This window comes from Anas acuta, chromosome 10 (genome assembly GCF_963932015.1).
Source record: "Anas acuta chromosome 10, bAnaAcu1.1, whole genome shotgun sequence".
NCBI lineage: Eukaryota > Metazoa > Chordata > Aves > Anseriformes > Anatidae > Anas > Anas acuta.
In genome coordinates this window covers 1,819,219-1,832,027 of record NC_088988.1, presented here as the reverse complement: position 1 = coordinate 1,832,027, position 12,809 = coordinate 1,819,219, and the positions used below count along the sequence as shown (strand labels likewise).

At 49.4% G+C, this 12,809-nt stretch overlaps 1 protein-coding gene across 9 annotated transcripts in view; it reads left to right on the top strand.

The window, feature by feature from the left end:
* Positions 1–12,809, top strand: part of ZC3H18 (zinc finger CCCH-type containing 18) — a 41,757-nt gene that overhangs the window by 6,649 nt on the left and 22,299 nt on the right. For 5 of the 9 annotated variants that reach the window (XM_068693267.1, XM_068693265.1, XM_068693261.1 and 2 more), the window contains 7 exons: positions 2,309–2,393; positions 4,991–5,139; positions 5,431–5,523; positions 6,038–6,195; positions 7,800–7,832; positions 9,358–9,484; positions 10,449–10,747. In XM_068693267.1, the coding sequence (XP_068549368.1) occupies positions 2,309–2,393; positions 4,991–5,139; positions 5,431–5,523; positions 6,038–6,195; positions 7,800–7,832; positions 9,358–9,484; positions 10,449–10,747 (944 nt within the window). The remainder of the gene's footprint in view (positions 1–2,308; positions 2,394–4,990; positions 5,140–5,430; positions 5,524–6,037; positions 6,196–7,799; positions 7,833–9,357; positions 9,485–10,448; positions 10,748–12,809) is intronic. The other 4 variants (XM_068693263.1, XM_068693262.1, XM_068693266.1 and 1 more) reach the window with 3 other exon arrangements.

Here is a 12,809-nt window from a genome sequence, read left to right as displayed (position 1 = left end):
TATTCGAGCTGTCAGGCTATTTAAAAAAAAAAATCAAGTGCTTTTTCCCCATTTGTCTTTGGGTAAGAAGCTCTGCAGTGCAGCAGCTGGATTTAACGTAGCCTAACTCCAGGTCCCTGTTGCAAACAGGACACAACGACTGGCAGGAGTGTAGAAATCCTCCTGTAGCTTCCTGGTGGTGAACACTGTGCTTAAATCTAAACAGCAGGAGTGTAGGGCACCACGCAGAGAAGTGGCTGGTGCTGGTAGGTCCCTCGCTGAGACAGCCTAGAGCATCAGCCTGGCTCTGCTGCTCCCTGCCCCTGCCAAAAATGCCCCCGTGCAGGCAGACCAGGCTGGGGCAGCGTGATATTTCGTGGCACACACACAGGTGGGTGGTTACCTGGTTCCCTTAGGACCAGAAGATAACCGTTTGCTCCATAATCAGCTGTTCTTTGACCCCAAAAAATAAGTTTGTTGTTTTATTTATTTATTTATTTTAACTTTAATGGTTCTTTGGCAAGTTCTGTGTTGCTTTTCTTAAAAGGTGACGTTGGTTTTCTGCACCGTACCCATTCTGCAGGCAGTTTTGTGAGGGTATTTTCAGAAAGCCTCTGGAAGTCGCGTGTTTCTGATTCAGTTAGAAGGAATTTCTGCGTGCTGTGGGAGAGTCCAAGCAGGAAAAAGAAAATCCCGGAGTCCTGATTCTGTGCCTGCTTCTTGATTAAAATATGAATGCTTTCCTTTCGAATCCGAGGCATTCTTAGGAGCGCTCTCCTTACAAAGCCCGAGATGAATCCGTGGTCTGGTTTTCATACGTTAACTCATAACAGGGGTTCCCAGCTGCCTGATTCCAAGGAGACCCCACAGAAATAAATACTTCCCCTTTTGTTAGCTCAGCCTTCACACGGCCCTTGTGAAAGGAGCCGAGCTGCTGATGCCATTCACACATCCCTGAATGCCAGCCCGGCTTTGGGGGAAAATCCTCAATCTCGGTGCTTTCTTCTGCTTCCAGACTTCTGTCTTTGGAGGGGGGACAGAAATACAGATTTTAATGTCTTTAAGATCAGTTCTCGCTCAGGAGAGTGCTCCTTGTGTCGCCCCAAAAGGGCTGCCCCACAAGAGGCTGTTAACCCAGCTCTCCGTAGACCCTTTAGAGACGAACAATGTTTTTTTTTCCTCATTTCCAGCTGTTAAACCGACCCAAGTTCACAACTTTCTTAATCTCCTCCTTGCCACGGCGTTGTTCCGATGGCTATGCGGTGGGAGGCCTCTGGGGGGTGAAAAGGAGACCCCCAGCTCTTATTTCATGCTGCCTTTTAGGAAAAATCACCAGTTTCCTTGGGAGCACGCCAGCCACCTCTGACATCTCTCTGGTCACTTGGGCTCCTCTGCATCATTCCCTCTTTTTAGCTCTTTTGACCTCAGGTGTGGCCTAACGAAGGCAGCAAAGGCTTTTTTTTCCTTTTTTTCCTGGAGAACAAAGGCAAAGGCTGGTGCTTTCCAGCTTCTTTCCCCTTGAGTTGTCCCGTGGCCGTTCATCCACGCTCGTCCCCGGCGGTTCTTCACCTCTGAAGAAGCCTCCAGCTTCCAGAATTTGGCCCCGTGTTGCGTGGGGATAACACCGAGTCTTGTTAGGGCCGATTTGTAGGTTCAGGGAAGAAATACATCCCACTTCTTTCCTGGAGAGCTCATGGGGTTATTACTGCTCAACCTTGAAGCATTTCGTGTTTCACTGCCGTGACAGCAGAATTTAGCATATGAGCGCATCCTGTCTGTACCAATTTGTTGCATTAAGTGCCCGTATGCAGGAATTTGGCTCTGTATTTTCAATTAATTAAGAGAAGGGATTGTTTGGGGCTCAGCAGCGGTGCCACGGTGCTGTTTGAAGGCTCAGAAGGGCGGCAGCATCGCCCAGCTGAGCTGCTGTAGCTGCCGGTGTGCACACCCCTAGGAAGGAAAGGTAACAAAATTCATCTCATTTGTGTGAAGCTGCCACTAAGTGCCTTCCACGTGCCATCGGGCAGCCTTACTCAGCTGCAGGCTGTCAATATCTTAATCCACCACACCATTTTTGAGCCTGGAAGCACAGATTGGGGCAAATGATGCCCCTTGGTCTGTGCATGGCACCAGGATGTTCTTAATACCTGCTGGTTGTGCAGTCAGCGTGGAAGCACTGAATTTGATCCGTTTTCCTGTTCATAGCAGCACGTTTGGGGTGTTTATCACAGCCTTTTATTGAATTTCCATTATGCTGTGCCTCGGGGTGTGCTTTCAGCGACTGCTGTGTGACCATGTGGTGAAATCTCTGTCTGTCTGTCTGTTCCAGGATGACGACCTGGAGGAGGGAGAAGTTAAAGATCCCAGCGACAGAAAAGTGAGGCCACGTCCCACCTGCCGGTTCTTCATGAAAGGTAACGGAGTGCTGTGGTGCTGGAAGCAAAACCAAAGGTGCCGGAGGTTTTTGTTCATTTGGTTTTGCAGCTGCTAAGCTGCTGTCTACACAACAATCCCTGCCCCAGGCATCCTTGGTATCACCTTTCTGTTCCTTGGTGGCCAGATGCCGGATTTACATAGAGCCAATATGCAAAAAAAAAAACCTCAGGCCCAGGTACGGTGAGCCCGGCAGAAGCAAATAAAGGCAAACAGCGTGGAATAAATCTGCTCAGGCTGATTTAATAACCAGCCGTTGCTTAAAGAGGTTCTGTGATGTTATTCCCTGGAAAACCAACGTGGCAAGTCTCGTTATTTCTTAGCAAGCTGACGCCTTGCCAAAGTGTAATTGTTTCTTTTAATTCTGCATCCAGCTTACTTCCCCAGTTATTAAAAGGCATTCGCTGATGACTTTTTTTTTAATTGGACATAGGAAATAGTTTCCCTGCAAGAAATAATGTGGCATCGTGCTGGCCCCAGTTATTTTTTTATTATTATTTTCTATTTTCAAGCCAAAAGATTGCACTGTGCTGTGTCAGGTACTACGATTCTGAAATAGGATTTGGATTGCCAAGAAGAAATGGGGGCAGGAAGTCACATAACCTATTTCCTACTGCACGTGAGACTTAAATAAGGACTTGAGACTTTTAAATCTAACCGATTCGATTTCTTACTTGTTTTGATTCTTCCTAATGAGACGTTCCCTGAAGTTTGTGTGACTGTGACAGATGCCTTGCAATTCTCTAGCACAAACAGCAGGTTTTATAGAAATTGTCTTATTTGAGCTGCTTATAGCTCAGTTCTTCCTCCAGCTCCACCTCCCTGGATGTTTACTCATTTACTTTGTTTTATTTACAATCATCCTCGAACGATTTATTGAAATCGGAAACTAAAAGAAGGGTGGGGAGCAGGGTGGAGCCTTCATCCCTTGCGTCAGTAGCGTTTGCAACGTAGGGAATTGCTCGGGGGGTTTCCAGCGCTGTGACCATCAGATAGCACTCACCTGGCTTCCTGAACCTCTTCCGGCACTGAATTTTCTGCCTGTGCTGAGACACCCAGCGTGCTGGTGCGATGATGGAACAGGGAAGTCCCTGTGCGAGGTGAGCTGGTTGTTCCTCAATCCCCAGCGTGACACACGGCACCGAGGCGTTCGCCTGAGTCAAAGGTCAGGCTGCAGAATCTCCTGCCCCGGGATTTCATTGAGCTGGCATCAGTTCAGATAACGTTGACACTCGTTTCTGCGTGCACCCTGCAGGCCTCAGTGCCAGCAGGGAGCTCGGAAGCCGTCCACGTGCGACCTGGAGGGAAGATTTTCATCCGTGCTGTGTCTGAGGAGCCCTCGTGTGGCTGCATCTGTCCCGTGGCTTGAGTGACTGGCTGGGAAGCCTTCCAGCAAGGCAGCTTTTGATGTGCAGCCACCCTGACACGTGTAGCAGAGCCCCCAGCATGTCAGGGCAGTCATTCCCTGTGCCATTTCGGTGAGAGAGGTGTTGGTGGAGGCGTCTGACAGCCCCAGCACTCAGACCTCTCCTGGCAGGTGTTCGCCAGTCACTGAGAAAGGACGTGGCAGCCGCTGAGCTCCCGTGCAAGGGGATTTGTGCTCTTATTATATTTGACAGCACAAAAGCAGCCGGTGTCACACCTCTGATTGGGAGCAGCAGCTCGTGGTTCGTCTGGGACCGATGGGGAGCATTTCCAGGGACTGAGTGCTCCTTACTCAGGTGCAGCACGGGTTTCTGACGTGCTGCCTTGCCAGCTGAGATCTGGGAGGTTCCTCCTTGGGTCTTGGCAGCGTTAACTGCTCTGTTCCATCTGAAATCAATGTGTTACTGCCCGAGAGAGCAGAGCTAGCGATGCCTTTGTGGTGTGGCTGTCTGCCGTGAAATCTGCAGAACGTCTCTTGCTTGAAGAGTGAATTGCCAGGTGAAAAAACAGGGTTTGTTTCTAAAACGAGCTGAATTAAAATCAGGAATTAGCTTTGTCTCCTGCCATAGCCCCCCCCCGAGTGTTGCCGTGCTGGTGACTGAACTAACGAGCAGAGCAGCTTCAGGTTTCTGTCTGCTGCCCTCCTCAGCAGCGTCTCCTTTCCTGCGTTGTGCTGGCAAGCACAGAGGCAGCTGGAGAGAAATCTTTGATGTGCTTCGTGCCTCACCGGAGAACTGTTTATTCTGAACGCGCTGTGATGTTTTCCTTGCTGTCAGGTTGGAGGCATTGTTTTCTGTAAAAGATGGAGTTCTGACTTAAAATGTTTGTCTTTAACTCGACCTGAAGAGCTCACGGGTTTATTACTGTGTCTGCTTAACAGCGTGTGTGTGCATCCATCACTGCTGCTCCCTGCCATAATAAGGTTCTTGTGCATTCATCCATTTGCGACTGGATCTCTTGACTCTGCCCTCTCGGAGAGGTTGGGGGTGGCAAGAACATTCAAGTGGGTAACGCTCAACAAATTCAGAGAGAAGAGAGGTCGGGGATCTGAAACAGCATCATTCCTTGGGCTCCGAGTGGTTGTGGGGCTGCAGAAACTCTTGCTGTAGTGTTCAGGCATACGGGGATCTAACCAAACTCTGTATTTCCACAGGTCATTGCACGTGGGGCATGAACTGTCGATTTATACACCCTGGGGTGAATGACAAAGGAAACTACTCCCTGATCTCCAAGCCTGAGCCCTTCTCCCCAAACGGCGCACCACCTATCGGCCCTCACCCGCTGATGCCGGCCAACCCTTGGGTATGGATCCCTCTTGTGGGAATTCCTGGCTTCTGCACGAAGCTTTTGGCTCCTGAGGAGGAGCTGAAGGCTTTGTTTGGGCTGGTACTTGAGCAAAATTCAATACATCTGTTGGGTACGTGATTTTTAAAAGGTAATCTTGAAATCCCTAGTAGAGGGGAATAATTTTCCAAGCAGGTCCTAGCTTCTGTCCTGCTGCTGCCGCATCTCCAAAGTACTTAAGGGTGTTTACAAAAGCGTGTGCTTGCTTAGGACTGATGTTGAATGTCTGTCTTCTTCCTCTTCTAACAGGGAGGGCCAGTCGTGGATGAAATCTTACCTCCACCCCCTCCAGATCCTCCAACAGAAAGTGCCTGGGAGAGAGGACTCCGGCACGCTAAAGAGGTAAACGGACTGCCAGCAGAGCTTCCTTTTGGAGCGTGTGGGGTCTTCCTATTTTGAAGGAGCTTTCCTTTTGCCTTTTAACTTACTGTGATAAACAGCAAGGAGCAGTTATTGCACAGAACTGGCACACAGGTCTGGTTTTTATGTTAGCATGAGCTGGGGAGAGCTCATGGCCCGGGGTAGTTCAGGGATGTTGAAGTCGAGCCCTCCACAAAGCTGAGGTTGGTCCAAGTTCCCTTTCCTCAGCCCCTGTTTTTCTTGCACCTATGGGATCCGTGTGTCTGATCGTTACAGTGGGGTTTGCATCTTTGAAGCTTAGTGCCTGTCTGCTGCTGCTCTGAGCTGGCGGAACAGTGAATTACACTCCCTGCATCAAGAACGTTCTGTTACCGTGCGTGTTCATAAGACCTGAGCAGAAGAATTTGGAGGAGGCTTCTCCCATTTTTAATGCATCCATTTCTGTGCCTCTGAAAACTCCTCTCTTAACAGTGCTTTCATTTCTGTTTTGTGGCAGGTACTAAAAAAGGCTACCATGAGAAAAGAACAGGAGCCTGACTTTGAGGAGAAGAGATTCACTGTGACTATTGGAGAGGATGAGCGTGAATTTGACAAAGAGAACGAGTTTTTCCGTGACTGGAATTACCGCATCACCAGAGATGTCAGGGATCCAGCGTAAGAGCCAGTTTTGTTTTTGCTACGTGGGATAACGGGTGGGATGTGCAGCGCAGTGTGGCAGTCCTCAGGTTACTTGAGCCTCTAAATCAGAGGAATGCCCAGCTCAGAAAATGGAAACAACACCTGTTAAGCAGTCTGCACACGATTACAAACCCGAGCTGCCTCCACTCACACCACTTAAACACTCTCTTCCCTTTGCAGTCTTTACACCTTTTCTACCTTTAATATCACTGGCACAGCAGTCCCTCAAGGACATTATTTGAATAGTACCTACCTCACACCAGCACATTCTCCAGACTTTTTTTTTCCTCTTTGTGCTTTTATTCCAATCCCTGAGAGTTTTTAAATGCTGAAGTTGGGGTTGCAAAGTTGCTCAGTGCCCAAGAGCTTCAGGGCAGAGCTGTTGCAGCTAGCTGAATGTTTATTTGCAAGGGTATTGGCACAGGAGTTGGGCTTAAAAAACACCTTGACCTGTCCCAGATAAACTGTTCAGTAAGACACTGGTCAGAAAGCAAAGCTGTTAGCTGCTAGGGCATCGCCTGGGCAAAACCAGGCGTCCTAAACTTAAGTTGTAGGGTAAAGGAGGTAAAATGTAAAATGGTGGAGACCTCAGCCACCCTCCTGACATGATTGAGAGCAGGCAGGTGGCCTGAAACGGGAGCAAGGAGGCATCAGGCAGCTCTGGGAGATTTACGTGGTAGTTCTCAAGCCAAGAAGTGGGATGGAAAAGAGAGGCTTGTGTTCTGCAGGAGTTAGGTGAAGGCACATTTCCCTCTTGCACACACATCCCCTGTTCCTCCTGCACGTACAGACTTGGGCAATATTTCCACTCACAGCAAAGCGTCTGCAAGGCTTGGCTCCATCTTTTTGAGTGAAAGAATTGATGGAAAAAAAAAAAAAAACTGCAAAAGAGCAGGTTAAGCTTTTTGTTCAATAGGCTTTGATTTGCTCTCAAGTGCAATTCCACTCCTAAATTTAAAAAGGAAGCAATCTCCTCACTTCTGCGGGCTCTAACAAAGCAGTTGCCCCATACTGATGTTTTTTACCTGTGTAGAAATCACTCTGCCTTGGTCTGCTGTTCCTCTGAGAAGGCTTTCAGTTGTACCTGGGGCTTTGTTATCACCAGTGCTCACGTGGATTAACTGGTTTATGGTTGTGTATGGAAACCAGCATCTTCAGTGAGCCTTCTGCCTGTTCTATGCCACTGCCTCACAGTCGTAACAATTTGTCTTTTTAGGTCTAGGGCTTTGTTTTTTCATACAGTTGAGAAAAAAGTGTTATATTGCATGTAGCCAGTGTTAAGCAGAAGTAAGCAAACAAATGAAATTTCTGAAAATTGAGGAATCTGTATGCATAAACAGGCTGTGGCATTAAAATAAATTAATTGTGCAAAGAGGCAAAAGTTACAAAGCTGTTACTGCTGCACACTATAGAAATAGTGATTTTTCTCATGCACATTACGCATGGGTTGACACCTTGCAGCAAGCTAAGCACTGGTGGTTGAGCTGGAATGTTAATTAAATGCTTTCAGGACTGTCTTGTGACCTGTGCAGATGTCTGAATAGTTCATAAATCCCTTTTTCTTTTTTGAAAAACTATAGGGAGGTGGACATCAAAGAAAACATTAACTATGGGTAAGCAGGTCTTTGATTCCGGTACTGTTGCAACCGTACGAAAGTGTTCCCTTTCCTCTCTCCATCGCACCTCTTAAAACTTCCTAGGCCACAGACAGCTGCCCCGTCAGGTGTGGCTGGCAGTGTATTGACAGGACGGCTGGATTTGATTTTTGGGGTGACACCAATTACTCACCTGAGGGTTTAAGCACCGAGTTATCAGTAACTGTCCCAAAGCACAGCAGGGGCGCTTGTTTAAATGAACAGAAAGTCCCCAAACGTCAGAGGAAGGGAGTAGGGCGATTCGGATTTGAGCTGGGTTGAAAAGTAAAAGCTTCCTTTTTGGTGTAGCTCGAGACTTTTTCTCTTTTTGAACACCTGATGTCGCTGAGTCTATATTGCTGCGTGGTTGGCATCAGGGGGTTGTGGCTGAATTAGGCATTGGCAGTTCCTGGCACGCTTCCCCTTGGCTTATCGCTTCAGACAGCGAAGTGGAAATATTAAAAGCATCGAAAGGAATATGGGTAGCCACTTGACTTGCTGGGCAGCTCTCCCATCTCGGCCTCGTTTGGATTATTTGGCACTTGGGGTGCAAAAGCAGGCCGTTTATTTCCCATGCTCACGAGTCAAGCCTCGTTGCAGATAATCTGCAAGCTGGGAGCGCTCGCTTTATGATCTCAGTTCTGCCCCTGCCATTCTGTGGCCCTGGAAGTTTCTTGTTCCCCGTCCCCACCTCCCCGTCTTCACAGCGGGTCTGACGTTTTCACTCCAGGTGGCTGGCAGGGATTGCGTGTTGTCGGGTCCGTGAATTAAAAACCTCAAATAACCCTAACAGAAGGGGTTAAACGGAGGACACGTTGCACATTTAGGGGGTGGGTTTTAGACCTTCTTCCTCCCCAAGAGGAATTAGGGTTGTGCACTTAGGGTGTGTCGTGTGCATGCTGGGGGCCGGAGCCTGTTTTCCACTGGAGAATATCAGCTGCAGGTACCTTCAGTGCATGGAGCAACCTCAGGTTTGGGGCCAAGCCTGCCCCCAAAGCCCAACTTCTTGCACCAGAAGGCTCAGCAGCATTTTGTTTCCTTTCCAGCCAGCGCTGGGACGTGCCCCTCACCTCTGGTGGCAGAGGAGCAGGAGCTGGCTGTGTCCTGCTCCTGCTGTTCCCCTGGGAGGGAGCCTGAGGTAGCTCTGTGTGCAGGGCCACAAAAATGCAGCTCGAAATCAATGGGGCAAAACGGGTTCCGTTGCGTTGGAAGCAGCTGGTAAAAAGCAATCGATGTTTCTGCGTTTTTACCGCATTGATTTGAAGGCTGGGTGTGGTCAGTCCTTTTTGTGTTTATCCAGAAAGGGTTGTGATTTTTCTCGGATAAGTTTCATTTAAAAAAAGACCATTTCTGTCTGTTTGGGCTATGTAGGGAACGCACCACTTTCCATGGTCCTATTCCCCTGAACGTGGGTTTTCCTGTCAGGGCAGTGACTTAAGGCCTGACCTAGAACACGGAGCGTTTGTCGATTTCCCTTTCTAACCTTCCCTCTTTTTCCTTGTAGGCTTGACCCCTATGCAGATCCCTATTATGACTATGACATAGAACGGTTCTGGCGTGGTGGGCAGTATGAGAATTTCAGGGTTCAGTACACAGACCCAGACCCGTACCGTAACTACAGAGTAAGTAAGGTAATAACACCCCTTCCGCGCTTTCCCTTTCAGCTTTCTTCCAGGTGCTCAGCCCGTTTCCAGCACAGCTCATTTAGGATTTTTCTCCTATGCCCAAGCTGCTGAATCTAAATCCTCCAGGTAGCTAAACCTTGAGTGATACGTGCCCCGGCTGCTGCTCTGAACATGAGGCCGTTGTGCTGCCTTCCTCGGAAATTTGGGGGAGGGCGGGAGCCTCCAGGAAATGATCTGAGCGGAGAACGGGTTCCTCGGTGGTTCCTAGGAAGGGATTAGATGTGGACAGGCGGAGGCTCCTGCACGTCTGCCCACTGCTGGAGGAGTTGCTCGTGAGTTGCTTTGAGTCAGACGAGGAAAGCACCCGGCTGCCGAAATCCCAGGTGCAGTCAGGCACTGCTGTGAGGTGCAGGGCTCCATGGAAATAGGGCTTGGAACCCTTTCCCTCCCCTTTCTGCCCTCACGCAAGCTGTTGTGCCTTGAGAGCAGTGTCAGAAGGAATAAATCCTGCTCGTTGGTAAGCTCTTCAGTAGCATCCCTAAAAAGGTGGCTGACTTTTTGCTGTAAGGCTTTGCTGGTGTGCAGAAGCCTGTCCCGACTGTTGCTGCGTATCAATTATTGTCACCTTGCTTGTTTGTAAAATTAATTAGCTGGTTATAAGCATGATGAACACTACGGGTAAATACGTGTAAACATCAACACGTTCCTTTAACGGGCATAATAAGCAAAACTAGGCTTGGAGACTGTTGTTGCCTTTGAAAATTATAACCGGGGTGAATGTGATGTGGTGCTTTGATCCTCCCCAGCTCCTCTCTGCTCAGGAAACAGCGATGGAACGAGCTCTGGGGTTATCACTTTGCCCTAACGCGGGAGGGAATATGGGATTGCTTTTAAGTCTGCGACTTTGAAACCTTGCGCTTTTGGATGTTACCACAATGCTGCAATGATTTCTCCTTTTCTCTTTTTAAAGGAAAGAGAGCGAGAACGGGAAAGGGAACGAGAAAACCGACAACGCGAGAGGGAACGAGAAAGGGAGAGGGAACGGGAGCGGGAGCGGCGCCAGAGGGAGAGAGAACGGGAACGGGAGCGCGAGCGCGACAAGGAGCGCCAGCGGAGGAAAGAAGAGTGGGAACGCGAGAGGGAGCGAGTGAAGAGAGATGAAAAAGACAGGCAGCACAGGGACCGGGACAGAGACCGAGACCGGGACAGGGACAGGGAGCGTGACAAGGAGAAGGACAAACCAAAGCCCCGGTCTCCGCTGCTACCGAGGTAAGTGCTGGCTTCGGGTCTGACTTTGTTTTGGTTGGTGTTGATGGAGCTGCGGATCCAGGTTCGTGCACATCCATGGAGAAGACCCCGATTATCCGCAGCTCTTCAGTCGAGCTGTAGTTTGGAGAGCAAGGTGATGCTTTACGTGAGCCTTGCTGGCCACTAAGTGGAGCTAAAGCATCAGATAAGAAGCAGGGAGCGTAACCTGGTGCTGAAAGGGCCGTGTCAGTCCCCGAGGGACGGAGATGTTCAGCCTGTCCCCGATCCCTTGGGGTTAGGGCATGGTGGAAGGCTGGCCGAGGCCCCAGCTGGGAGTCCTGCAGATGGTGCTGGCTCTTTGCAGCCTTGACAAATGCCCTTTGACAGGAACCAGGGCTGGTTTGGGAGTCTGTGGATAACAAAAGGATCTGGAGTCTCATTAAATAAAACTCCTAAATGGGACTAGAAGAGGTAAACGGATTTTGTCTTGAAACCAATTTCAGCCCGGTGTTAGGATGGAATTGGGGTATGGAGTTAGGTTTCTTGCCTCTGACTGCCTCAGTTTGTTCAGTTTTTCTGAAAATCCTTGTTCTGGCCTGTTTGAAAGAGAAAATTGAACCAGACGAACTAAAAGCCTAGGAATTCCAAAAACACATCATGTTTTCTGTGTTGGTTCCTCCAGTACAGTGACTTAATGGGCTGTGCGTGAGGCGTGTTGTGAAGCATCATGTAAATACCAGAGTTGAATATGGAACTTGTCTTATGGGAATTCCTAATGTTGAGCACCTTTTGATTCAGAATCAGGGAAAAGCATCACATTCCCTGCTAAAACACATCAGGAAAGCAGATCAGCAACGTTGGTACCTTAGGAACCAAAAGCAGATGGAGCCTTCTGATAGTGTGCACAGAAGTGTGTTGGGGTGAGGAGCTGTAGGGTAGGCATTTCCCAGGACTCTGGAGCTTTTCCTTCTGGATGATGCTTTTTTTTTTTTTCCCTTCTGGATGATGTGTTTTGCTTCCCGGGGCTTGGAGGAGAGTGGGAAATAGGAACACGAGGAAGAGCCTGGTTTAAGGATGAGCAGGGCTCAGAAGGCCTGGAGCAAGATGCCACGTGGATCTGGGTGGTTTCAGGTGGGAAAAGGGATTAGTCTTGGATCTGACACAGGGTTTTTGTTTGTAATCCTACATGGGAAAACCGGTGTTTGATGGTGACCCTTATTTTCCAAGAGGAAGTCCCAGTTCCAGAACACTTTGACTGTGTCTCGTGAGCGCTCCGGTGCAGTAACCGTGGCACAATGCTTACAGTAAGATGGGGAACTACACTTAATTACCATCTTCACTTACAGCCGTAATTTGTGCGCTTTAATTACACCTTGACTGTGGCTTTCTGCTCTCATTGGGTCGGTGATGGAAGAGATTTCGCTGCCCAGACCCGCATGATGCTGATGGGGAGAGCGACGTCAGCTGCCTGGCAGTCACAAGCCGTCACCGTGCCCAGGATCGCCGCACGCAGGGCTGGGGCTGCTCCTTCCCCCTGCCACCTGGGTCACGGGGAGGGCTGTGGGGAAGAACTTGTGCCTCTTGTCTCTCCAGAACAGCCTTCTGAAGACAAGTCTTGGTAATTTAACAAGTTCTCGATACGCCTCTTTGCTTCTTGAGTCGTTAACTCTGCTGGTCTTCCCCAGATCATCGAGAACCTGTGCTGTAAGGCCGGAGCAGGTGTGCCTGTAGGGCCAGGCAGAGAGCCAGGAGGGAGGCAGAGCACACGCAGGACTTTCTTTTGGCTTCTTTTGTGCCGTTGCAAAAGCTGGCAGCGAGGAGCACTTGTATTTCTGGATGTTGAATAGGGAGCTGACAATTCAGCTGATATTTCCCTTGGCGAAGACATCCCCTCATCCCACACTTCGTGTTTCCCTATTCCCCCAAAGCTTTTATCACAGTTACAGGGTCGGTGCTCCCTGGGCAGCGTGCTTTTGTCCCACACAACCGTTCTGACAGGCTGCAGACCTCTCTGTGCTCGAGGTGCTGGAGGATCCTCACCTTTCCTCCAGCCCCCTTCCTGCTGGGCTGGCTGCAGAGCTTC